The following is a 26,683-nucleotide window of genomic DNA, read 5'->3' as shown; positions in this document are numbered from 1 at the left end:
CAGCAGGTAGTGTCTCTGTCACAGCTCCAGGGTCCTGGAGGTTGTGGGTTTGAGTTCCGCTCCGAGTGACTGTCTGTGAGGAGTGTGGTGTGTTCTCCCTGTGTCTGCGTAGGTTTCCTTCGGGTGACTGTCTGTGAGGAGTGTGGTGTGTTCTCTCTGTGTCTGTGTGGGTTTCCTCCGGGTGACTGTCTGTGAGGAGTGTGGTGTGTTCTCTCTGTGTCTGTGTGGGTTTCCTCCGGGTGACTGTCTGTGAGGAGTGTGGTGTGTTCTCTCTGTGTCTGTGTGGGTTTCCTCCGGGTGACTGTCTGTGAGGAGTGTGGTGTGTTCTCTCTGTGTCTGTGTGGGTTTCCTCCGGGTGACTGTCTGTGAGGAGTGTGGTGTGTTCTCTCTGTGTCTGTGTGGGTTTCCTCCGGGTGACTGTCTGTGAGGAGTGTGGTGTGTTCTCTCTGTGTCTGTGTGGGTTTCCTCCGGGTGACTGTCTGTGAGGAGTGTGGTGTGTTCTCTCTGTGTCTGTGTGGGTTTCCTCCGGGTGACTGTCTGTGAGGAGTGTGGTGTGTTCTCTCTGTGTCTGTGTGGGTTTCCTCCGGGTGCTCCGGTTTCCTCCCACGCTCCAAAAACACACGTTGGTAGGTGGACTGGCGACTCAAAAGTGTCCGTAGGTGTGAGTGAATGTGTGTGTCGCCCTGTGAAGGTCTGCTTATGAGAAACTAATTGATGTAAAGAGTAGGCAAATATAAGTTAAATCTCTGGCCAACAACTTGTTGGACAATTTTTATCTACTTTTTTGGGGTTTTTGTTTGGGTTCTTTTATTATTATTTTATATGTAATGCCTTTTTTATTTGTTACACATCTCAATAGTTTTATTTATTTTGGAATAGTGTTAATAAGGAAAGAAATTATTACTATACTTTACAATAAAACGGTTTTATATAGGACCACATACACTTTGCATCATGGTGAAGAATATGTTGTCGAAAAGGGTTCGATATAGAATCTTTATTTTTTAATGATTTTATGTACAGTTCTATGTAAAGTCTTTAAATAATGTGTGGCGCTTGTAAAAAAATGCATAAAATGTAATAAAAATATGTTCTCCTGATCGTATGGATTTGTTAAATCAACAGCACACTTGATTTAACATAATTAAGTATTTATTAACCACTAAATCTAGGGATTGGACGATAACCTCAAATAACACCGGACTGAGGAGAGATAACACACACAATATAACACTTGGTTTAATAATCTCATTTGTTTTTATGCTAAGTTTAGGGTTCTTTTCCTGTTTGTTTTATATGAGCGAGAAAACCCTTAGTCCTCAGATAAATAGCTTTTTTAAATCTCATTTTCTCAGGGGCCAAAAATTTTCGCACCAAAGAGTTCTTCTGCTGTTAAAGCTTAGCATCATAACAGTAGCAGACACATTTTGTTCTACATAGAACCCTTTTCAACAAGGTGCCGTATAAAACCATATTCAAAACATCCTCTAAGAATGCAGAAGGTTCTTCGTTCGGTATAGAACCACTGTCTTTACTAAAGAACCGTTAAAGGACCGTTTACTGTAGGAGTGTGCATCTCATTTACAATGAGGACCCATTGAAGTGGCCCAAAATAACACAAAGGCCTGTGTGTTACAGCTCTATTTATCATTACTGTGATACTCCGCATTACTTTAGATCACTATGTCGTTGTGAATCTCGTCTCTGAACTAACACTGACCCAATGCGGGTGTTTCACTGGTCATGGCTCTGTCGTATCATCTGTTCCAGTGTGCATTTCTCTTTGTGCAGACCGAATACACTGCACTGGCCGGTGGTCCTGCGGTGGTCCGCAGAACAATAGGCTTGTGCCTGGCTAGGGGCTTGTTAGAAACAATATGTTTGACTTAAGCCTGAGACAGGCTTGGCTTGGACCAGGCCTTCAGGCCTAGAGTTTTAGTCCTGGTAAAACAGCAGCATGTTCCTGTCATATCAACCAGCATCCAGACACCATGCTCTGGGGCCAGTCTACCTACCATCACTCGCAGACAAGGTTCATGTGCAGCCACACACGCACACACACACACACACCGCCACCGGGGATATGCGAACCGTGTCTAATGCACAGAGCGTTCGGCCTACACAGCCCCCCCAGGCAATGCAGCAGCATGGTACACGTCTGGGGCTTTCTTTTTTTTAATAATTCATAACAAACGTGGCCAGACCGGACCATCGCAAGTGATGCCTTGAACCACTTGCTGCTGCAGTCTCTTAATCTGTGAGGGAAAATGATGCACAGTGAAAAGTGCCAGATGAACAGAGGTAGAGGGAATCGTACTCGGCTTTACATGTGTGTGTTTGTTTGTGTTGGTGTGTGGTGGGGAGGCCTCTCCCTGTCCGCTCTGATTTGGAGTAACCTGTGTCATATTGTGTTACCTCCAGTCCCTGGAGGTTTTCTTCTGGGGCTCCCCCTCCACCGGAGCTCAGCAGGTTGGCTTACAGGTAGCCAGTCACAGAGAGAGAGAGGCAGGCAAAACCGCCTCAAGCCCAGCAGGACAGCCAAAACCCTTTTGCCCTCACTGCACAAGCTGCTACATTGAACCAGTAACGTCCAATTGCCTGGTCTGTGTCTTCCTGCACGACTAGGCAGAGGGAGCCCATTCGTTTCCACCTGGGGAGCGGCGAGTGGGAATCTGTCACAGGTATTCATAATCGCACACTAATGCAAATTTCTGCTCAGCGGCGCACAGCCTTGGTGGACAAGATAAAAGCCCGGTGAAATCCTGCGCCTTGTGTCTAAACGCAGCGTCTAAATGAGGGGATAAACCAAACCTGTCAGAAAAATCTCCAGCTTCGCCTCCCACCACGCGGGCGGCTGTGGGCAGCCTAAATGCAATGAATTTACATGGCTTTTTTTTTTAAACACAATCGTCCCAGCGAGCGCCTGGGAAACCGCGCCGGCTCCATCGCTCGGACGTGGAGACAATGTCCAACTTGTCAAATAGCCTCCAGCTAATGAGGAGAGGCAGTGGTCTACCCCCCCCCCCCACCATCTGAAATATCCTCCTGCTCCAGAGGAAGAGCGATGGAACTAATTCTCCACTAAGTGGTTTATGTTTTATTAGCAGCAAACGTCGGTGATTAAAGAGCCGAGGAGACAAATTGCACCCTGTCAGGCTTAGGTGTAAATTCCTATTGAAAATAATCCACATTTTAATTGGCCTAAGAACTAGGGTTCCCTTCTGGTCTGTGGAGAGGCATCACTGTGTGTTACTGGGAGTAACAGGAAGCAGACGTCGGGTCTGTGTGACTGACAGTCATTCATTTCTGCATAAAGAAGGGAGTAAACTGAAGGAATAAAGTCATAAGACATCGGGCTATTTATTTTCAATCCATGCAGTTGGAGTGTGTGTGTGTGTGTGGTGGCTAAAGCTTCTTTGCTGAACAGCATTAACGTTGAAAATTAGCACCAGAGCCCATGGAGTATCCAACAGAACACAATACCAAAATAAAGAGAGAAATATTTAATTAAAAAGAAGCAAATGAATCAAAGGTGTTAGTGTGAGCTGGAGTAGGCTTTGATGGATGTTGGAGAAGAGGTCTGCTCCTTCACCTGTGTGTGTGTGTGTGTGTCTGGAGGAGAGTGGCCAGGGCCAGGCCACTCCACTGGTGGGTTAACAGCAGCCTGACAGCTTTTGCTTTATGACGGTGTTAATATGATTCTGCTAAACACATTTCTGTGGCTTCCTGAGCCGATCCCCCACCCCCTCCCTACCCCCACCCCCCGGCCGGGCGGGATTCCTGCACCTAATAATAAAGCACTCAGCGATTAAAAGTGTGAATAAAACAACTCCAGGAGTCAGTGGAAGGCTGGCAGCAGCACACCACCCACACTCTCCCTGGAGGGGGAGCGAGGGGAAGCCACAGCAGGAACAAAAGGACAAAGACGCCCTCAGTAAGAGTTTATACAATCCTGCAAATTGATTAAACGGGAATAGGGGGTGGAGAGAGGCTTTCAGCCCAGGCTTCTCACTGACGCATTGAACACGGGAACGATGGACGATGGGGGAAAAAGTGCAGGATGCTAAGTTTCTTAAGCCATGGGAGTACGATGCAGCATTGTCTTTCCTCTGAAATCTGAAGGCAGAAGGGATACATTCCCCAACAAAGAGCTGTGGAGGAGTTGAATAAACAAGGAATATAAGGTTATAACTGTACACTAGAAGCACAAGAACAATGTAGCATCTTAGCATCTAGCGCTAATAGTGGAGTGAAGTCAGATTAGCGGTTAATGAGCTAGCATTCGCTGCTATGCTACTGATCTGCTTTAAAGCGACCTCCTACAAACAAAACACAAGTCATTCACTGCGTATATGTCAACGTTTTAGCATGACTGACCATTCAATTGACCATTCTGATGAGGATTACATGGACATGTTCTCTCCACTGCTGCAGCTGCTTGCTGAAACCTGATGTGGAAGTTTGTCTCATTGATGTGTGTCTCTCCTACATTTCTCTAGCGGAGAAGCTACAGCCGCTAACAAACAGCTGGCAGTGGTTGCCAAGCCTGTGAGGGTCAGCGAGAGGGCCATGGATGGAAGCCAAATGATATGAACACATCGGAACGAGTCTAACAAGGCCAACTACTGGCTACAGGGTCTGAGTGTGAGAGAATCTGAATGCAAAAAACATCTCTTTTTTTTAGGTGAAGCAGAGGGCAGCTGGAGTAATCTGCATTGCTTTCTCAATTAAAATACAAAAAAGATAGTATTAATAATGAATCAAAGGCCCCGGTGACTGCTGTGCTCACGCTTGCCTTTTCACAGCCAGAGAGAGAGAGAGAGAGAGAGAGAGAGAGAGAGTGAAGCAGGCCAATCGGCCATGGGCTAATGTTGGCCACGGCGTTGCATTGCTATTCTTTAAAGCTGCAGTAAGTGCAGGAGCAATGAGACATGTAATTTGTGGCGAGCCGGGGCCAGGCTTTCAGAGCGAGAGGGACACACAGAGGAGATTTCTCTGCAGGGCAGGTAGAGTAGGTGGGTGAACGAGCCGCTCACAGCTAGCGCTGAATAAATATTGCACATACATTCAGCTCAAACCCCATCAACACAGAGAGAGGACAGAGAAAGACAGCTTCGATTTACTAAGAGCGCTGACGACGCCACACGCATCATCTCTGTCATTAGCATCTTTAACAGCCAGCGTGGCTCAGGCTGAACAGAGGTGTTTCAGAAGTAATGCCTCTTACAGAGCTCTGCTCGTGTTATTGTGTTATAGGGAGGATAATGAATTCAGTAATAGCGCTAATGCTAATGCCTGGCACTGTACGTAGCGGAAGCTAAATGCATTATTCAGTATAGTTAGCAATTATAAACATGGGAGCGGAGAACATATATCACAAAAATGTTGAAGCATCACACATTTATTAAGACTGGAGAAGCAAACAATTACAGAAATAATCGTGTCGAAAATTGATCACTATTTTAATAATAACACGTTTTATTTGCTCTTATTTGGACCTGAAGTTTAGGTTTTCCTTTTAGCAGCACAGACCGGCCGCTCAAGGCTGGATTTACTGTTCAGTATGTTTATTTAGGACATTTTATTACCGAGACCAAGCAAACACAACACAAACATACAAACAGACGAGATAAAAACACACACTGCGTAGATGCCAAATAGTGTCCTGGGTACGGTGTCTTTATGGTTGTACAGGAGAACATACCAACTCCTCACAGACAGTCACCCGGAGGAAACCCACGCAGACACAGGGAGAACACACCACACTCCTCACAGACAGTCACCCGGAGGAAACCCACGCAGACACAGAGAGAACACACCACACTCCTCACAGACAGTCACCCGGAGGAAACCCACGCAGACACAGGGAGAACACACCACACTCCTCACAGACAGTCACCCGGAGGAAACCCACGCAGACACAGAGAGAACACACCACACTCCTCACAGACAGTCACCCGGAGGAAACCCACGCAGACTCAGGGAGAACACACCACACTCCTCACAGACAGTCACCCGGAGGAAACCCACACAGACACAGAGAGAACACACCACACTCCTCACAGACAGTCACCTGGAGGAAACCCACGCAGACACAGGGAGAACACACCACACTCCTCACAGACAGTCACCCAGAGGAAACCCACGCAGACACAGAGAGAACACACCACACTCCTCACAGACAGTCACCCGGAGGAAACCCACGCAGACACAGAGAGAACACACCACACTCCTCACAGACAGTCACCCGGAGGAAACCCACGCAGACTCAGGGAGAACACACCACACTCCTCACAGACAGTCACCCGGAGGAAACCCACACAGACACAGAGAGAACACACCACACTCCTCACAGACAGTCACCTGGAGGAAACCCACGCAGACACAAGGAGAACACACCACATTCCTCACAGACAGTCACCCGGAGTAAACCCACGCAGACACAGGGAGAACACATCACATTCCTCACAGACAGTCACCCGGAGCGGGACTCGAACCCACAACCGAGGCTACAGGCAAAAACTCAGCACAAAAAGCACACTGCGTAGATGCCAAATAGTGTCCTGGGTACGGTGTCTTTATTGTTTTACAGGTGCACAGTCTCTCCGTTCAGCAACAGAGTCACCCCAACCCCACTCAAATAATACTAATGCGTCCTAAAGAATAAATAAATAAATAAATAAATATAAACCGTAGGGACAGGCCATAATGAGATAATATTAAGGTATTAAAATACAACAAAATATTAGCAGTGTTGTACAAACAACTACTTCTTAATTCAAGGCCGGAGGAACAGGCCTAGTTCAGAGTCACATCCCACTACTGTGTTTCCTCACATCAGGCTCGGAATCATCAGAAAAATTCCCACAGTGTAGTTTATGTAAAGACACTGCTGTATGAAGACCTTTTGTTTGAACATGGTCTGTAATAAACACCATGGAGCTGCTTTGTTGTTTGTAGAGACCATAGATTCCAGTACAAACAGAGTCTGGCAGGCTATGGCCCAAGCAGTGGCCGTTGGAATGATGTGTGTGTGTGTGTGTGTGTGAGTGAGAGAGAGAGAGAGAGTGGGAGAAAGTATGTGAGTGTGTGTGCTGCAGGCAGAGGGTGCAGGGTGCCTGTCAGCGCCTGGCCACACCGGCCACCACTGTTTAATCCGTGTCGGGAGCGTTAACACTCAGCGACCTTCTGGGTGACAGATCCGCCATGCGAGCCGTCTTCCCCCCGAGGCCACCCGAGCCCGAGTGTCAGCTCCGCTCACACACACTCGCACACGCACACATGCATCACGGCCAGCGGGGCCGGCAGGGGCCAGCCAGGGCCACAGCCGAGCAGAGCCTGGGGAGAACTGTCCACTCAGGCTTGGGAGGTGGTGAGCACGTTATCACTGGTCATTAGGACACTGCGAGCACTGAATACACGATCTCACACACGCGTTCGAGATGAACATGGAGCGCGTAACACGATCCGCTGCAGCTGGAGATATGCCAGTGCAGTAAAGCAAAATGTCTGCAGTACATAAACAATCACGCTGCTGGGTAAACAAGCTGTTAGGAATATTCAAAATAGTGTCTTTACTGCTGCCCATGTGCTGTCTGCTATCTCTTAAGCTCGTAGAGAAACTCAAACTCACTGTATACATTTGGCATTATGCATCCACAGATTTAATATTCCAAATATTTCAAGAAAGCAAAGCTCAAACTGCAGAGCTGAGTACTGACGAGTGTGGACTGAGGAACAGTTTAATGGGAACCGCAGTCCAAACCAGTAAAAATAATACAGTCAAAAACTTTTTTCATTCATTCATTGTCTGTAACCCTTATCCAGTTCAGGGTCACGGTGGGTCCAGAGCCTACCTGGAATCATTGGGTGTAAGGCAGGAATACACCCTGGAGGGGGTGCCAGTCCTTCACAGGGCAACACACACACACTCACACACTCACACCTACGGACACTTTTGAGTCGACAATCCACCTACCAACGTGTGTTTTTGGACTGTGGGAGGAAACCGGAGCACCCAGAGAAAACGCAGACACAGGGAGAACACACCACACTCCTCACAGACAGTCACCCAGAGGAAACCCACGCAGACACAGAGAGAACACACCACACTCCTCACAGACAGTCACCCAGAGGAAACCCACGCAGACACAGAGAGAACACACCACACTCCTCACAGACAGTCACCCGGAGGAAACCCACACAGACACAGGGAGAACTCACCACACTCCTCACAGACAGTCACCCGGAGGAAACCCACACAGACACGGGGAGAACACACCACACTCCTCACAGACAGTCACCCGGAGGAAACCCACGCAGACACAGGGAGAACTCACCACACTCCTCACAGACAGTCACCTGGAGGAAACCCACGGAGACACAAGGAGAACACACCACAGTCCTCACAGACAGTCACCCGGAGGAAACCCACGCAGACACAGAGAGAACACACCACACTCCTCACAGACAGTCACCCGGAGGAAACCCACGCAGACACAGGGAGAACACACCACACTCCTCACAGACAGTCACCCGGAGGAAACCCACGCAGACACAGGGAGAACACACCATACTCCTCACAGACAGTCACCCGGAGGAAACCCACGCAGACACAGGGAGAACTCACCACACTCCTCACAGACAGTCACCCGGAGGAAACCCACGGAGACACAAGGAGAACACACCACACTCCTCACAGACAATCACCCGGAGGAAACCCACGCAGACATAGAGAGAACACACCACACTCCTCACAGACAATCACCCGGAGGAAACCCATGCAGACACAGGGAGAACACACCACACTCCTCACAGACAGTCACCCGGAGGAAACCCACGCAGACACAGGGAGAACTCACCACACTCCTCACAGACAGTCACCCGGAGGAAACCCACGGAGACACAAGGAGAACACACCACACTCCTCACAGACAATCACCCGGAGGAAACCCACGCGGACATAGAGAGAACACACCACACTCCTCACAGACAATCACCCGGAGGAAACCCATGCAGACACAGGGAGAACACACCACACTCCTCACAGACAATCACCCGGAGGAAACCCATGCAGACACAGGGAGAACACACCACACTCCTCACAGACAATCACCCGGAGGAAACCCACGCGGACATAGAGAGAACACACCACACTCCTCACAGACAATCACCCGGAGGAAACCCATGCAGACACAGGGAGAACACACCACACTCCTCACAGACAATCACCCGGAGGAAACCCATGCAGACACAGGGAGAACACACCACACTCCTCACAGACAATCACCCGGAGGAAACCCACGCGGACAAAGAGAGAACACACCACACTCCTCACAGACAATCACCCGGAGGAAACCCATGCAGACACAGGGAGAACACACCACACTCCTCACAGACAATCACCCGGAGGAAACCCATGCAGACACAGGGAGAACACACCACACTCCTCACAGACAGTCACCCGGAGGAAACCCACACAGACACAGGGAGAACACACCACACTCCTCACAGACAGTCACCTGGAGGAAACCCACACAGACACAGGGAGAACACACCACACTCCTCACAGACAGTCACCCGGAGGAAACCCACACAGACACAGGGAGAACACACCACACTCCTCACAGACAGTCACCCGGAGGAAACCCAAACAGACACAGAGAGAACACACCACACTCCTCACAGACAGTCACCCGGAGGAAACCCATGCAGACACAGGGAGAACACACCACACTCCTCACAGACAGTCACCCGGAGCGGGAAACGAACCCACAACCGAGGCTACAGGCAAAAACTCAAATACAGAAACGAAGAAAAGAAAAAAATCCCTAACTGTGCTTGTCCACTGCATGGGATCGGCTCGACTCGACTCAACTCGCTTTCAGCGAGTCACTTTTCCACAAGCGCAACTCTGTAATTGAGCAGGGACTAAAACAGTACCTGGTTCCAAGGCCCGGACCAGATCTGGCCAGTGGAAAAGCGAAAGAGCCGAGTCGAGTAGGTTCCTGGAAAATGAGATCAACCAGAAAACAAAGGAGGCTTTAGCCCAAATCTTCTGTTGACCTCAGTAAAGTCAAAAACTGTGCTTAGATTTGGCACGTAAACAAAACCCTTCTGTTTCCGTCATCTCCTTCATCTCTCGTCCATATCTCATGTTTGCTTTTTGTCTCATTCTTTTTCTCCTTTTAAAGGAATTTTAAGAGAATCCCCATTGTGTCTCCTGAGCCATTACAGAGCAACATATGAGCAATAATACACTCCTCAGAAACAGAAAGCCATAGTCATAAGCACGAGGAAAAAGTCACTACAGGAAGTTAACAAAACTAGATACAAAGCTTATGCCTGTAAATGACCGCTAGTAAACACAGCTTAGAAACTACACAGACAGGTGAAAGTAATCCGTCTCTGTAGAGGAACTGTGGTGTCTTATCTCTAGTGTGGAAGCTGTAAATCATGTCTTTTAAAGTTCGCAGAGACAGGTCAGAGAGACCCCTTAAAGCATGACATGACACTCCTCTGAATGATGTGAATGTAGCACGCCACGCTGTAGTCTCTCACCAGTCAACAACTCCTCAGTGTTGCACCAGCCCTCACCGTTGGAGCAGTCTCTGCCTTGCATCTGGTTCATTGGTTACAGGGTATGATGGTTGCATCTTTACTGAACTTGAACACTCTTTTGTCCTTGTCATTATTCCCTGAGCAGTACAGTACAACAACTAATCACTGCATTCATCTGCCGAAGTTATATGCAAATACTAAGCAATTATATTTTCTGGAGTTGAGCATCCACAGATTTTGGTATCCACGAGGGATCCTGGACCTGAACGGCTGAGTGTGCATCAGAGAGAAACCCTGAGAAAACCACGGCTGCGCTGGACAAACTTTAGCAAAATTATGTGAGCATTTGTAGTGTGTGGAATTTGTGGTGATGATCATTTCATGCCACAGACAGCCGAGGAATACACATTTCACCAGCAAAGTTTTGTGCTGAGGTTTAATTCCTAAGTTGCATCCTCCACCAATAGCATCGCTGCTTTGGCTGCAGTGGCCTAAAGGGGCGGAGCTTGGTACAGCACTACTGCAAATCCAAAATGTAGGAATACGCTAGCTGTGTAGCAGCATGTAAACAAGATATATTGTATAATACACTCTGAACCGATTATATAATGCACCATAAATGCGAAGCCAGGAACAGATGCTGTATATATTTCCCTACTCTTTATACTTAGTATGTTATCTAACTTCCCCAGTATGACTGACTGTGTCACCAGTCTTCTGGCCTTTCCCTGGCCCTGCCTATTTCTCAGAGTGACACGAGCAGCGAACGCCGAGTGTGACTGCAGCTTGTTCAGAGAAGGCCTGAATGTTTCAGTGAAATAATTACTTAGGTCTGTCGTTTTAAGTCGATTTATACTATTTTTCTATTAGCATATTTAGAAAATGACATGAATTATGGGTTTGATTTACAGTGGACGGGACCGATTTGCTTTCTGAAACTCTTAGATAAAATTCACAGTCATAGTCCTTGATACAAACCATAGCCATAGTTCTAGATATAAGCCGTAGTCATAGTTTTAGATCCAAGTAATTGGAGTTAAACTGCTACAGACAGGTAAAGTATATGATTAAAAGGCTCAAAGCTAAGTATTAGCATAATACCAGAGTCTCAGGTGAGCAGGTATCGTTTTCTTTAGATGCTGATGATCCTGACTGCAGTTTGAGCTCTGATACTGTAATATATTCATAATAGATAGATAGATAGAGATATAGATAGATAGAGATAGATATAGATAGATAGATAGAGAGATAGATAGATAGATAGAGATATAGAGATATATAGATAGATAGATAGATAGACAGATAGATAGATAGATAGATAGATAGATCCCAGAGGAAAAGTCAAGTCATCCAGTAGCTGTTCTATGTGCAACAGTAAAAATATATATAAAAAATAGACAACAGCGATTACTAGGTAAAATCAAATATTCCTCTACACCACTGATTAATAAATGACATGGTCATGAGTGATTAATATATGGGATTAAACATTAGTATTTACCTAAAATTAATATGCTATATATTGCTGTACTTAATGTCCAAACGATACAAGGGGATATTCTGGCAGATGGCAATACACAGTGCATAGAGTAGTGTGTGTGTGTGTGTGTGTGTGTGTACATACACACCAACCAAGAAAGAAATGGCAAAACTACGAGTGTTTATGTATAACCTGTCTAGGGAAAAGGCCCCTCACATTTGAGATTTGAGTGATTGCAGGAGCGTTTTGAAGCTGTATGCCAGTGCGGGGATGTGATTGGCCAATGGCAGGTCTGTCAGCATGCGTGATGAGAGACAGGTCCGTAAGGTCAGCACCAACCCAGTGCCAAGCCTCAGGAGCCAGGAGATAACACCCAGCATACACATCTCAATAACGTTCACACTGTCAACGCTGCAGCCATCACGCCACGCTTAGCGCCTGCCGCGGTCCGCCTCGTTAATTATTAATCGATCGGAGGATGGTTTCAAGAAAAGAAAACCTTGTGCACATATATCGCCATCAAGGGCTCTTTTGGCTGTCATATCCACAGTAAACTCCATGACAGGTCCCTGAAGAGCCCAGAGCCTGGGCCCCATGAGATGCCGAGAGGGACACACGCAAACACACACATACACACACACATACACACACACACACACACACACACACACACACACACACACACATATATATTCAGTAGGGATCCGACTGTCCAGGCCGAATTATTCTGCAAACTTTTAAACCGAAGTGGAAAAAGGAAAGTAAGGAAAGCGTATTAAGGATGAAGAAAGGTCTGCTCACACAGTAATGTCTACACACACACACACACACACACACACACGTCTGGTGCCGCAATGCAGTCAAAATGAAAACAGCAAAACCAGGATAGCACTGCACTATAGAGCGCCCAGTGCCTCTCGCAGCACTACTGTGATTCACTGGAAATCAAACCTACACCAGGTCCTCCTCATTCCTCACGTAATCAGTCAAATAAAGATGTGCTTGGCGTCCAGAGTTTGGTTTCTTTCATTCTTTACAGGAGGTATAGGGTTAATAAAGCACTCGACTCAATCATCTCACAGTGGTCAACTGCGTCCAGCTGTTATGTAATCCAAATAGACCGGCAGACACTCTGACACACTGTTATCTATAGAAATGTACTAACGGGCATTAACCTGACTGCCATCACTGTATTCACTGCACTGAGCATTTTTCCATAAACCTCTGCAAGAGCTGTACAATGCAATTTGACCTCTGCATTTAACCCATCTGTGGCAGTGAACAGGTATTCACACACACACACACAAGTTTACTAAGGGCAGTGAGCATACACACAACCGGAGGAGCTGGTAATAGCGCTGGGAGATATAACCGCAAATCAATACCATCTCACCTTGATTAGGATCAATAAACAAGGATTAATAAACGATTATTTTGTTTTCATTTTTTTGCCTCATAGTTTACTGACGAGGCGTGAACTGTAAATATACTCCGCTATTAAAGCTGAGAGATTTTATTCTAATATCCCAGTAAACAAGGAACGTCCCTGGACGTTCAAAATAGGTCTAAAAGTAGTCTGTCCGTCAAGGACATATTTTAAACGTCAATGGACGTCCAAAATCCATCTTAATAAGTTAGTTAAGTGGTGACCAATCGATAACGTCAGTGGACGTCCAAAACGCGTTTTATACAAGTTTTATACAAATTTATTTCGGGACCAATTAATAACGTCAATGGACGTCCAAAATACGTCTAATAGTCGTCTTTTCAATGTCTGTGTTCGGACGTCTTTTCAACTTTCATTTTCAACCTTAAGAGAACGTTGATTAGACGGCAGTCATTACGTTATTTCAACGTTGAATCAATGGCTAAATGTTTACTGGGATAGTTTTGACGCCGTGCTCTGTTCGTATTCGGTGTGTGATTGTGTTCAGTGTGAAACAGACCGGGGGATTCTCTTTGGTACGAGCCGCTCCAGTCGCTCGGCTGGACTCTGTGTTTAGGTTCTCCTCCATTTTGCTTCTGTGTGACAGATTGTATGAGGCAGAATCATGTGACTACAATGCAGTAGTGTGGTTGTAAGGGGACAGTACACGAACACACAGTGGGGCACACATTAACAGAATTAGCACAAATAAAAAAGATGAACAGAATTGAAAAGAAAAATAGATATAATCGATATAGGCATGATTATGTCGATTAGAAGTGACTAATTGCCCAGTCCTAGCTGCTAGCCACCTCGATTCCCGGGCAGCATCTGGGGGTTAGCTGCCTTGCTCCAAGACACTTCAGTCATGGATGTTGAGGGAGTCTCAAGCCCAGTTCCCCAACCTTTACACCGTGGCTGCCCTGTTAGCCTCCGATATTTAATTAGCCCATTTTGAGAACAGAGACCTGGTCTGGGCTGATCCACTACCTTTAGTGAGGAGATAGTTTGGTGAAAACTATCTCTTTAAACCTGTCATCGCCAGGGACAGAGTTAAGCGGAATAATGGTGGCCACAGTGGTAATCACTTTGATCATGGCAGTCCCAGTAAAGCAGTTAATAGCCCAGACCGAGACTCCGCTATTGCTGGAGCTCCCCTGGGGGTCTTTGGAATCAGCTCTGACCCTCTGCGGCTCTCATCTGGAGCGATGGACACTGCAGGCCCAGCGAGAGAGAGAGAGAGAGAGAGAGAGAGACCCTCGTCATAGCTGCCAACTGTGTTTACAGCTGCGCGGCATCAAACATTCATCAGATGCCATCTTTACAGTCTGTGATGTGAGGCAATCAGCATTTCACAGCCTGTCAAATGATGTCTAAACCGCTTGCTACCTGGCAGTGTCAAAAAGAAAAACGGCTCAAACACACACGTGCACACACACACACACACGTTTGTCTTTCTAGTTGTGACTACTGACAGCAGAAGCAAGCTCATATGTTAAAATATTAATTCTACTTAAATACTTAAAGCGCTCTAATGACAGCAAAGCTCCCAATCAGCTTTCATGTGTAAACGATCGTTTTTTCTTCCTCCCTCTCTTCCACCACTTTCTCGTCTTTATTGAAATCGCTGGGAAACTTTCAAGTTCTGAGGCTTCAAAATTTGGCCACATGGACACACAACTCGTTTAGCCTTCACGACTCAAAACTTTTCATGGTGTGTGGACAAAGGGTGAGAGATTTTCCTCTGCTCACTGTCAGCCTTCAGAGCCGTCCTAGCTTCCTTCTGGAAGTGGAGGAATAGCAGTGTGTGTGTGTAAGTTTGGAAGTGCTATAGCACCATCTGCAGGCTCAAATGGACAATGCAGGAAAGAACTCTGATTGACCCCTCCGCAGTCTCTGCTGATGCATGCCACATTCATCTCCCTCTGTCTTCGAAAGAGCCGCATCTGAAAAGCAACATTTTACCAAGATTTTTAGCTGTCACCGTGTCTGTCTCTCACTAGGTCTCTCGCCCAGGCTCTCTCTCTCTCTGCTTAGAGACTGCATGCTTGTCAAAACTTTAGAAGTGCCTTTTCTAGACTCATTACTGCAGCATAAACAAGTAATAAAATGTATTCCGGGTTTTTCTGTTTGGATCCGGGCGCAGGGCTGCAGATGCCTTCTAAGGATTCGGCAGAAGTTTCTCCTTAAATACAGATGGAGCAGCCTTTCAAGATTACCTAATGAGCCGGGTGCTATTTTAAAACAGAGCCGTCGCAGTCTGACACGGAGGGAAAACTTCAAAGGGCGGACATCCACTTAGAGTGGAGATTATGCAATCAGAGGCAGCAGCCCACCGTCCCGCACACAATGACTCCACTCCCAGTCTCAGATTCGCACACATACAGCGAGTGATAACGCTGGAGAGATCTTGCCATCACCCACCCTACAGTACTACATCGCAGTAACACGGCGACAGGGCTTCAGTTGCATAGGGAACTGCGTTCAAAGCGTATCTGGGTATGTGTTATGTTTATGCCGTTCTCCCCTCTTTAAATACGTATTTTTGAAGATTATAGTAATACATTTATTTTTCATAGCGGAGGCAGAGTGGCCTAATGTTTATAGAGACTTCAGTCCCATCCCCTCGACCAGAAGATAAACTGGGCATGGAGGGAGTGAAGGAACAGTGTTTTCTCCTCACACAACATCCATGGCTGTGGTGCCCTTGAGCAAGGCCCCTAACACACACGACGTCCCAGGTGCTGGAATGGCTTCCCTGACTGACCCTAGTGCAATACTGTGTGGAGACACAAATTATGATCGTTGTGCAATGACAATTAATAAAACATAAAAAGTTTATGTATGTCATAATTAAAAAAAAAATGCATGTGGTTTCCTCCGGGTGACTGTCTGTGAGGAGTGTGGTGTGTTCTCTCTGTGTCTGCGTGGGTTTCCTCCGGGTCACTGTCTGTGAGGAGTGTGGTGTGTTCTCTCTGTGTCTGCGTGGGTTTCCTCCGGGTGACTGTCTGTGAGGAGTGTGGTGTGTTCTCTCTGTGTCTGCGTGGGTTTCCTCCGGGTGACTGTCTGTGATGAGTGTGATGTGTTCTCTCTGTGTCTGCGTGGGTTTCCTCCGGGTGACTGTCTGTGAGGAGTGTGGTGTGTTCTCCCTGTGTCTGTGTGGGTTTCCTCTGGGTGACTGTCTGTGAGGAGTGTGGTGTGTTCTCTCTGTGTCCGTGTGGGTTTCCTCCGGGTGACTGTCTGTGAGTAGTGTGGTGTGTTCTCTCTGTGTCTGTGTGGGTTTCCTCTGGGTGACTGTCTGTGATGAGTGTGGTGTGTTCTCTTTGTGTCTGCGTGGGTTTCCTCCGGGTGACTGTCTGTGAGGAGTGTGGTGTGTTCTCCCTGTGTCTGCATGGGTTTCCTCCGGGTGACTGTCTGTGAGGAGTGTGGTGTGTTCTCCCTGTGTCTTTGTGGGTTTCCTCCGGGTGACTGTCTGTGAGGAGTGTGGTGTGTTCTCCCTGTGTCTGCATGGGTTTCCTCCGGGTGACTGTCTGTGAGGAGTGTGGTGTGTTCTCTCTGTGTCTGCGTGGGTTTCCTCCGGGTGCTGCGGTTTCCTCCCACACTCCAAAAACACACGTTGGTAGGTGGATTGGTGAGGTGTGATTGTGTGAGTGAGTGTCACCAACTAGCGCCCCCTCCAGGGTGTGTTCCTGCCCTGCGCACAGTGATTCTGGAGCCATGACCCTGAACTGGACAAGGGTTAGAGACAATGAATGAATAATTTGAGGAACAGATCAAACAGAATTAATTATTTTAGATTTTAAAAACTACCTAAACTTTTTACTTTAAGGAAGAAAAGTACTTTGCAGATTATATTTTTATATTATGGTCCAAAGATGCTCAGTGCGCACACACACACACACACACATATATATATATATATGAAAGCTTGTGATCAATTTTGTGCTTAGTCCGCATGTTCAGTCGGAGAAGCACTCTCTGAGACACATGGATTTCTCAGTGTCTGTGGATGAAAAGCCGTGTCTTTGAGAGGGAGTGGAGCTGAGAGAGGGAGTGTGTGTAAGCTCTGTGCTGTGAGGGAGGTCAGTGCAGTGGCCTCGGGGATTTCCAGCAGCAGAGCCTGTGTGTGTGTGTGTGTGCGTCTGTGTTCCTGGAACAGGCACGGCTGCTGGAGCCTATAGATATGGACAGAGAAACCGCAGTGAAGCAAATGCATTATAGGTGTAAAACCCCAAGAACTGTGATTTCCGGCTGCTTTATAAATAATGTATGGTAATGTATATTAAAGCCAGGCTCACGCATGGCTCATGGCTGGCATAGCCTGGAACGCAGAGTGCAGAGAAAAAGCGTAGAGTCTGCTCTAATTATGCAGATGTGAGAGGCAGGCCGGGGCCATCTGCCCATGTCTGACTCGCTTACCTTACTTACTTACAGCCTAAAGACAGACATACAGGAGAAAAGAAGGAAGGTGTTCCTTAACCTGGCTCCACGCTGCTTCTGAATGCTCACAACACATCACCGATGAGACGGTGGAAGAGGAATCGGCCGATTCACTCATGGTCACTTGCTGTGTTCAGCCTCGGGGATAGAACGGGTGTAAACCAGGGGGAACTAGACAAACGTTACCCTTGATTAGGGTGATATCAGGCATTGTCCATTGCTCATGCTCATGTATCTGTCGCTAAAAATATAATAAACCAAATACATTCTGAATATTAAACAGATAGAAGGTGGTCTCTAACTTGTGCAGTGTAAGTTTAGCTTTATAACAACTGTTTACTCATTAATTCCTCATCCTCCACTGTCCCACACCCTGCTGTGTGATGAGGCGATGGAGGAGGTCTTCCCAAGCTACTCAGGTGGTCTCCCAGCCTCGGACGGCCGAGGCATCACCAGGGATCGAACGAACCAGTCTCCTCCCAATGATGGGGCCTATATTAAACACTTTTGCATATGCGCATCTACTTTAAGCGTGTGTTAAACGTCTCCATGGCACTGTGCCGTTACATAGCACCGTACACACTCTTTGCTCTGGGTCAGTTTACAGCTTATAGCCCTTTACAGCCACCTTCACACAAAGAAGATTGAGAAAACGTTCTGTTGGAATGTCCTTGACTTTGTTTGTGGATTCCTCTACAGATTCAACACCGCCATTTTTGCCTTGTTTTCTGCCCTGTTTTCCGAACTGGATAAGAGTACATAGTTGTGCTGCAGACAGACGCACCAATGGGAGGGGTCAGTGGGTCTGGTACAGCAATCATTGTTGACTGCAGCCAATCAGATACTAGAGTTTCATTGTCAGTCACATTCTATTAAGTCAAATGACAACCGGAGTTGACGCAGCCGCTCTTCCAAACGAAGATAGCAACCGCGCTGCTATTGGCCAGAGTCTCGTGGGTTAAAAATGAATTGCTAAGGGCTGTCAGGACAGGGACATTGCAGTATTATATTTATCTGTTGAGTGTTTAAAGTTTAAAATCTCGTAACCTCATGCCCCTCCCCCCAAGACTGGTATTGCACCCAACTCCCCCCAAGGTTTGAAACCTCTGGCTCAGACCACTGTGCCACTTGGGAGCCACATGTATCAACAATCTGTTAGCACAGAGGTGTTTTCAGCATCTGAAAAACGTTTGAAAGCTGATGAATGCTGAAATGACAGCTTGCAGTTACATGAGCCATATTCTTTCCTCCACAAACAACTAGATATTTTATTACGAGGCTGGATGCTACAATCCATTTATAGGTAATTACTGATAGGTTAGGTAGATGTGGCCCTAAACATTTTTACAGGCAGTGTTTCTAAACATCCCAGGACCCTGACGCCTGCTGTACTCCCACAGCTCTGTGTGTAACGCACCTGAACTGCAAACCTGACATTGAGGCGTCTGTCCTCTCTGTTCTCTGAGCTGTGTGAGGGAGCAGGCAGAGCAGGGCTTCCTGCTTCCCTCCCCAGGTGGCCAAGCTCACGACCCTCCAACACCTGCCCTCCAGGGGGCGCTGCTCACTCCAGCGACACGTTGGGAGGGTCACAGCTCCGAGAATGCCCTCCCTCTAAAAATACCACAGCCCTAAGGGTTTGGGAAGAACGCAGCACGAGCAACTTTCTTATTTTCACAGTGTGCCACAAAGGTGAGGTCCAGAGGAGTGTATTGCACCCCTCTGTGGCGGTGCTATAGGGTTAAGTGCTCTGTGTGATGATCAGATGATGACTGTGCATAGAGCACTAAGATAAATGTGCTCCATCATAGATGAGTGATTATATGTCCGTCGGTCTTGTTGCTAAGAGCCAGGCCGACTAAAGAAATATACCACAGAAAGAAGGCTGGAGGACTTACCAGGAGGGCGGTGATGCTCCTCTGAGTGCTCTCCCACTGAAAGCAGCTTTTAATGTACTGCAGTGTATACAGAACAGCCATGCTGATCCTCCTCACTCTGTAAATGTTGCGCGCTAACAGCTAATGGGGGACAAAACAGTAGTTAGCAAGATGTGCTCGGGGACGTAATGTTCACAACACGACGTTAAGTGAGGTGTGGAGAGGCTTTTTACAAGGAAGCTTAGCTGGTGATAAATATTAATGCGTCGAGTCGTGTTAGGGCTCGGCGCGGATGCGAAGCCGTATAGAAACGCATTGTTATGCTTCAACCTCAAGTGACAGACTGCGATTAAAAACTACTCACCTTTTTATTGAACTTGGGGTTGTCCTCCACAAACTTCTTTTCCTTGGGTGTGAAGGTTCGGACGGCAGCTCTGACCTGTGAGGGGTGAGCAATGACAGGCTTAAGAAGCTTCCCAGAGCTAGCAGTTTATCGTGGAACGTTCTGCTGAAGAAGGGCAAACATAACTAGTGAAATCCAACAGATATGACAGGTTCTGGAGGTCATACGACTCACCCCATTGGACACAATGCAAAAGGAGCCTTGAAATAAATGTTTTTATAAAGAAATAATCTGCTTCACCAAAGCCAGGCCAATCTGCCTCTTGATGTTGGTGGACATTTGGCAGGGAAGCGCTAATCAGTGTCCTGTATCATTGCCCTCTGTTTAACCTGCAGCTGCTTTCTCACCGGGTTGTAGAAAACGCTCATTTCCAGAGTGATGCTTCCTTTGGACGGCCCTGTCAAACCCTCTTTCTTCAAAAGGATGGTTATCTGCTGTCCATTGGAAACCTAATCATGAAGGACGTGTGTTAGCATTGCCACGGCAAAACGGACAACAGATTCATAGATCTCCTGTGACTTCTTGACTTTCCAAAGTTGGATAATCAAAAGATTAGTGCTTAATAAATAAGGGTCTGATTTTAAAGCTCCCAGATAAAAATAGACAAAGCATTTAAACAGAGCGAAAAAACATGCAAACAAAACAGCTATTTTTGCACATACTGTCAGCAAAGGAATGGCCACTGTTCCCAGGAAGTCCCGTGCTTTGTCCCCATCTTCCCCATAAACGGTCAGCTCCAAAACATCATGGATGTCCTTAATTGGGCTGTAGGAAAACCACAGAGAGTGTGCTACAGTCTGTACTCTCCACTGAGGGTGTACTAATGTTCCAGAATCACAAAAGCTAGGATCTAAGCTGTTTAAACAATTAAATCTATATAATAAATGTAGATGTTGCAAGCTGCTGAGCAATTAACAGGCTTCCCATGAAGCCAGTTAGCTCAGCTCTCATTCATGGAGGTTGCATACGATCGTAAAACCCCACTGCTCACAGCTCTAGTGTGTGTCTCTGCCACCGATGTGTAAAATGCAGACCAATGCCAACGCTAAGGGCCAATGTCTCAGTCTGATTGTGATTATTAGTAGTTACCAGGTTAATCCTGAACACAGGTCAGCGTCTATACATTTACATTTCAAAAACACTCCCGTCCACTCACAACGTAAAGGCTGTTTTCCATTCTGGGTTGAGGGTCTTGTAGATTGTTTGGGTTTGTAACTTGCAGTTTCCCAGCTCCAGAACACAAAACGGGTCGCTCTTACCTAAAGGAATGGAGACAAACATTGATGGTTGTGATGTGGAAAAGGAAAACATGTTGATTAGCTTTCCATTAGGTCTTCAATCAAATCAGTACGGTTCAGATCTGTTGAGGGAAGGTCTGCGGCCCTCAAGACCTTGACCTGGAGGTACCCAACGTCGTGTAGGTTTCTCAGGGTTCTCTCCAAACTCTGCAGGCAAAACAAGAAGCACCATTGAAGCCTTATAACTATCCACTGAAGGACTGGACTTCATGAGTTCTATTGCAGAGGAAAAAGGAGAAGACTAACGTATTGCTTCAGCATGTTCTCACAGGTCGACACATGGTCTAATGGAGCAGATCCCAGCTCAGAGACGGTTGCTCCAGGGCAGGGGGTGCGGGTGACCAAGAACACGAGTCTGCCTTTGCCTGCAACCACCAGGTGTGTGTATGTCTGTGTCTGGTTGATGGCCAGCTTCGACAGGTCAAACTCAAGCCTGCACATACAAACAATTACTAATAAAAAAGTTATTATAGTTATTAATATTCATTAATTCAACATCTGCTTCATTCTGACTAGAGTCCAGAGTCTACCCAGACTGTATAATCATCCTGGGGTAGTGTCAGACTGAATGTTATCACACAGTGTAATCTAGACAGCCAATCAGCAGTGTGGATTTTGGAAAAAAACATGTATAGTGGGTCAGGGATAATGATAGACTTACTGCATGGGTAGTGAACTTTGGGAATGAATGATATGTGTGAGGTTTTTCGATACTGGGTGCACTGCATTGACACAATTCAGAGATCTGGGCCGTTCTGAACTGTAAGAACAGTGGAGAAACGTATCCAGCACGCTGAACACTTTCCTGTTTTATTTCCTTTTTATTTATTTATATAAACGAATCACCACATTCAGCTCCACTGCATGATATCGACTCTGAGCTCTTTCTGGAGCTTCGTTAGCTCGGCATCCCCATAAACACCATCACAGTTCGCACTGAAGAACCTGCTCTCCTCTGTTTGTTTTCTTGTTCAGGAACCAATATATGTAAGGTGTTGGTTTGTGAACGGTAACCTAACTGACATTTGCCCAGTAGCTTGTGTGTGTGTGTGTGTGTGTTTAAGTGGCGGACATATTAACATACAGCCCCCAGCTTTCTTCCCGCTTTCTGCCCCTTTTGCAGAACACCTCTACCACCAGTGTGTCCGACTGGCCATCGTCAAAGTGGTTGAATTCAAATGCCTCCCTCCACTGTGGGTTGGTCTTAATGCACTGGTTCTGAGAGAGAGAGAGAGAGAGAGAGAGAGACTCAGCACAGTAAGCAGGCTTAAGGCAGTGCCACTACTGAGACAGTTAACATGACAGGTGAATTATGTTTCATTCAGCCAGGCTAAGGCTGAGTGTGGCAGGGGGAGGAGGGGAAATGGGGCATTTTGGAGTACACGCTTGCTTCTCCTCGCTGGGATTACAAATCCTCAAATCTTGACACCATCCAATTAGAATGAGCTTTGTTAAACAAACAAGCAAGCCCAAACAGAGCCGCCGCTGTTAAAAAAGAAAAAACACAATGACATGAGAACACAGGACCAGCGCTGGGTGGAATTGTCGAGGGGGGGTTGGGGGTGGTGGGGGGTAGGCCACAACACACTAAAGCAGAGGCAGATGAGCAAAGCATGCTGGGTACGCAAATGAGCCTGGTGAAAAGCAGCGGCACAGGCATCAGGAGAGCCGCAGTGCCAGCCACAGCCGAACTAATGAGGCACTCTGCTAAACCTGGGAGGAACCGCAGAGTGTGTGTGTGTGTGTGTGAGAGAGAGAGAGAGAGAGAGTTGGAGGAGGATGGAGATGTGGAAAAGATAAAGAAGAAGCATATAGTCATAGGTGCTCCGGTAATAATCCAACTGGGCCCATGGTGAGGAAGAACAGGAGAGAGAGAGAGAGAGAGAGAGAACAGTGCTCACCTTGCTGCGGAACCTTTGGTCACCCAGGCTGAAAAGGACGTACAAGTCGCCCTGGCCTCCCTCAGGCATGTCCTGACCCTCTACCAACACCACCCTGTACACTTCACTCCACACCTGGTTCTTCGTGGAGCCCACTCGCCCCTGCTGCGGCTGCCCCTGGAAACAAACCCAGTATTTCATCAGTCACGGCACTCTCTGTACTGATGTAGCTCAGCTCACTGAATGAAACCTTGATCTTATGTATCATCAGCTTACGTTGTGTGTAGAATAAGCTGAGTGCATGGTTGTGTATTGGCCGTAAGTGTGTTTTTCTGGCTTTTTCCCACCTCCACAAACCAGCTAAAGAAACCAGTGGTTACTCTCAGAGTTCTTAGGCTCAAGTGTCTGTACTGTTTCAGCATTAACAACCAAACCACATGCAGAGCACCAGTCCATCACACACTCGCCCAGACACTCCACACACAGACCGTGACCCGAGGCAGGGACCGAACCCAGATCCCCACGGCCCTGGAACTGTGTGGCAGTGACTCTAGCTGCAGCACCACCGTGCTGCCCCCAACACTACCTGGGGTACAGCAGCAAGGCAAACGACTGAGACACAAAATACTTGTCAGCTGTAATAACTTGCTAGCATGCTAATGTGGCTAACAGCCAAAAAGATCCAGTGGCAAATTACTAGGACTATTGTTTGCATAATTATGGGTCATTCATGTAAGCAATTCTTTACGGAACTAGTCCTGTAGTGTGAATCTAAAAAACTTTGAGCTCTAACAGTGAGAATAGGTCCTCTGTCATCGCTAATCCTGGCTCAGCACTGCAGAAACTGCACTATGTATTCTGCGGTGGAGGGTACGATTATAGGACAGTGCTGTAAAACTCAATTACCCCCTGCAACTTTAATCAGTACTGATCTAGTGCTCCTTTAAGTTCCCAGAAGTGTTAAAACAATACTCAGACCTGACCATTAAGGGACAGTGTGAGAAGAATATCCACAACACGTCCACGACTTCTCAGTCAGCAACTACAAAGTGATTGAGACTGAGTATGAGAGGGCGAGTCCATTACAGGCCGATGGATGGCAGCGTGGTGAAGGGATGACTTGCGGGTTGATGGCCCTGCGCTTTTAAAACTGTGGTGTCTGTGTAAAGCCAGCCAGGTTCGCCAGTAATCAAAGAGCAGAGCTGTTAGAGGGCCATGGCTGGTGTGGGAGAGGGTCTGAGCCTGTGACCCATTAACAGCAATCCCCCCCAACCACACACACAAACACACACGCACACACACACCCCTGCATTAACATGTAATGCGATGGCCATATCTCCATAAACAAGGCTCTTTTTAAAGAGAGTGTGTGAGAGATAAGGGGGGCTGGGGAGGGTTTTTTGGGAGAGAGATATAATGTTCATCTGAGCCAAGTCATCCCAAGTGTTTATTTTGGACAAATGTGCGATCTGCGCGGCCAATAAAACAATTCCACTTAACAGTAAGTGGCCCCTAAAGAGAGGCTATTCCTGGTGCTAAAAGGGTCGGGGGATTGCTTCCATATGGAGGGACAGCATGGGGACGGGGGGCGAGCCGCTCCAAGCTCGGCCCATTTGGCTTCCGCCGCTGAGCTGTCCGTCCACAGCTGTGATATTACATCTTAACATCTGGGTTATAGCTCGCCGTGCCTGGGAATGGGCTGCGGCTCAGATCCTCAGCATCCCACGCTGGCAGAGTGCCTTGAAGAGCGGACACACACACACACACACACACACACACACACACACACACACTCACGCAGGCTCAAGCCCCCCTGTCAGAGTGAAGCAGCACCACACATTGCACGCCAGTGCAGTTGCCAGCCTCCATCTCGGAGGCAGTGTCAGCGTGGCTGTGATGGCGCGAGTGTGAGAGAGAGAAAGAGAGAAAGGAGAAGACGGGGAGATGAGAGGACAGTCTTCCGCCTCTCCCGGATAGGTGTCAAATAGAGCTGGGCCTCAGCTGTGCAGACAGAGAGATGCGATTCAAGCCTGGTAAAGAATAAACCGCCAGTGCGAAAGTCACCTTCAGAGAGGAGGACCAGTTGAACCTCATCAAAGTTCAGATGACTTGTCTGAATCCAACTCAGCCGAGATCCGAGACGCAGCTGCCTGCGCACATTTTACCATTTCATTTGCACTAAACTGACTTACTGAATTTCCTTAGAGAAATCAGCCATAACATTATGAACACCTCCTTGTTTCTACACTGTTCTAGAACTACACAGTTACAGACTGCAGTACAGCTGTTCTTCTGCATACTTTGTAGGCCCCCATTCACCCTGCTCTTCAGTGGTCAGGACCCTCACAAGACCCCCACAGAGCAGGTGTGATGTGGTGGTGGATCATTCTCAGCGCTGCAGTGACACTGACGTGGTGGTGGTGTGTTAGTGTGTGTTGTGCTGGTGTAGAGTGGATCAGACACAGCAGTGCTGCTGGAGTTTTTAAACCCTGTGTCCACTCTGTCCACTCTGTGAGACACCTCCCTCGTTGGTCCACCTTGTAGATGTAGAGTCAGAGACAGTAGCTCATCTGTCGCTGCACAGTGTGTGTCGTCGTCCTCTAGTCCTTCATCAGTGACACAGGACGCTGTCGGCTGGATGTTTATTGGTCGGTGGACTGTTCTCAGTCCAGACACTGAGGGGTTTAAAAACTCCAGCAGCACTGCTGTGTCTGATCCACTCTACACCAGCACAACACACACTAACACACCACCACCACGTCAGTGTCACTGCAGCGCTGAGAATGATCCACCACCACATCACACCTGCTCTGTGGGGGGGGGTCCTAATAAAGTATGCAGAGCAATAATTGGAATACACTCTGTAACTGTAGAACTACCAAGTGATCTTGGAAATGGAAAGCGAGTGTGGAAACAAGGAGAGGGTCATATATCCTAGTGTATAAACTAGCCGTAAAGCCTTACCACCAGTGGTGAAATAATGAGACATATCCAGGACACATCTGAAGTGCCTTTCAGTTCAGCCTCTATAAACGAAAGCCACTGCCTACCGCTGTGACATCAAGCACTTTTGCTTGAAAATGTGGCTACAGTCGCTCTGAGCTTGATCGAAATGCAAATAAGACAGTGTGACATGTTCAGACCACTGCTACACGCCGTTCGGTCCAGCTGCAGCACACTCACAGCACACTGGCTTAAAAAAATAAATACCCATCAATCGAAAAGCAGACATATGGAGATTCACAAAGCACAAGCTGAGATGGTCAAACGGGAAGTCGCTCCAGCAATGTGTGCTGTTTACATCAGAACTTTCAGAAAATTA

General features: G+C 47.3%; 1 protein-coding gene across 5 annotated transcripts in view; it reads right to left on the bottom strand.

Moving 5' to 3' along the window:
* The window catches only part of mctp2a (multiple C2 domains, transmembrane 2a), a 70,303-nt gene that overhangs the window by 22,028 nt on the left and 21,592 nt on the right, over window positions 1-26,683 (bottom strand). For all 5 annotated transcript variants that reach the window (XM_066684619.1, XM_066684618.1, XM_066684615.1 and 2 more), the window contains exons 9-17: window positions 23,383-23,538; window positions 22,566-22,699; window positions 21,728-21,914; window positions 21,535-21,628; window positions 21,340-21,442; window positions 20,846-20,948; window positions 20,531-20,632; window positions 20,145-20,219; window positions 19,802-19,921 (exon numbers count right to left, since the gene is read on the bottom strand). In XM_066684619.1, the coding sequence (XP_066540716.1) occupies window positions 19,802-19,921; window positions 20,145-20,219; window positions 20,531-20,632; window positions 20,846-20,948; window positions 21,340-21,442; window positions 21,535-21,628; window positions 21,728-21,914; window positions 22,566-22,699; window positions 23,383-23,538 (1,074 nt within the window). The remainder of the gene's footprint in view (window positions 1-19,801; window positions 19,922-20,144; window positions 20,220-20,530; window positions 20,633-20,845; window positions 20,949-21,339; window positions 21,443-21,534; window positions 21,629-21,727; window positions 21,915-22,565; window positions 22,700-23,382; window positions 23,539-26,683) is intronic.

Source organism: Hoplias malabaricus, chromosome 11 (genome assembly GCF_029633855.1).
Source record: "Hoplias malabaricus isolate fHopMal1 chromosome 11, fHopMal1.hap1, whole genome shotgun sequence".
NCBI classification, from domain to species: Eukaryota; Metazoa; Chordata; class Actinopteri; order Characiformes; family Erythrinidae; genus Hoplias; species Hoplias malabaricus.
The sequence above is the reverse complement of the archived record's forward strand: the minus strand, read 5'-3'. Positions and strand labels throughout refer to the sequence as shown.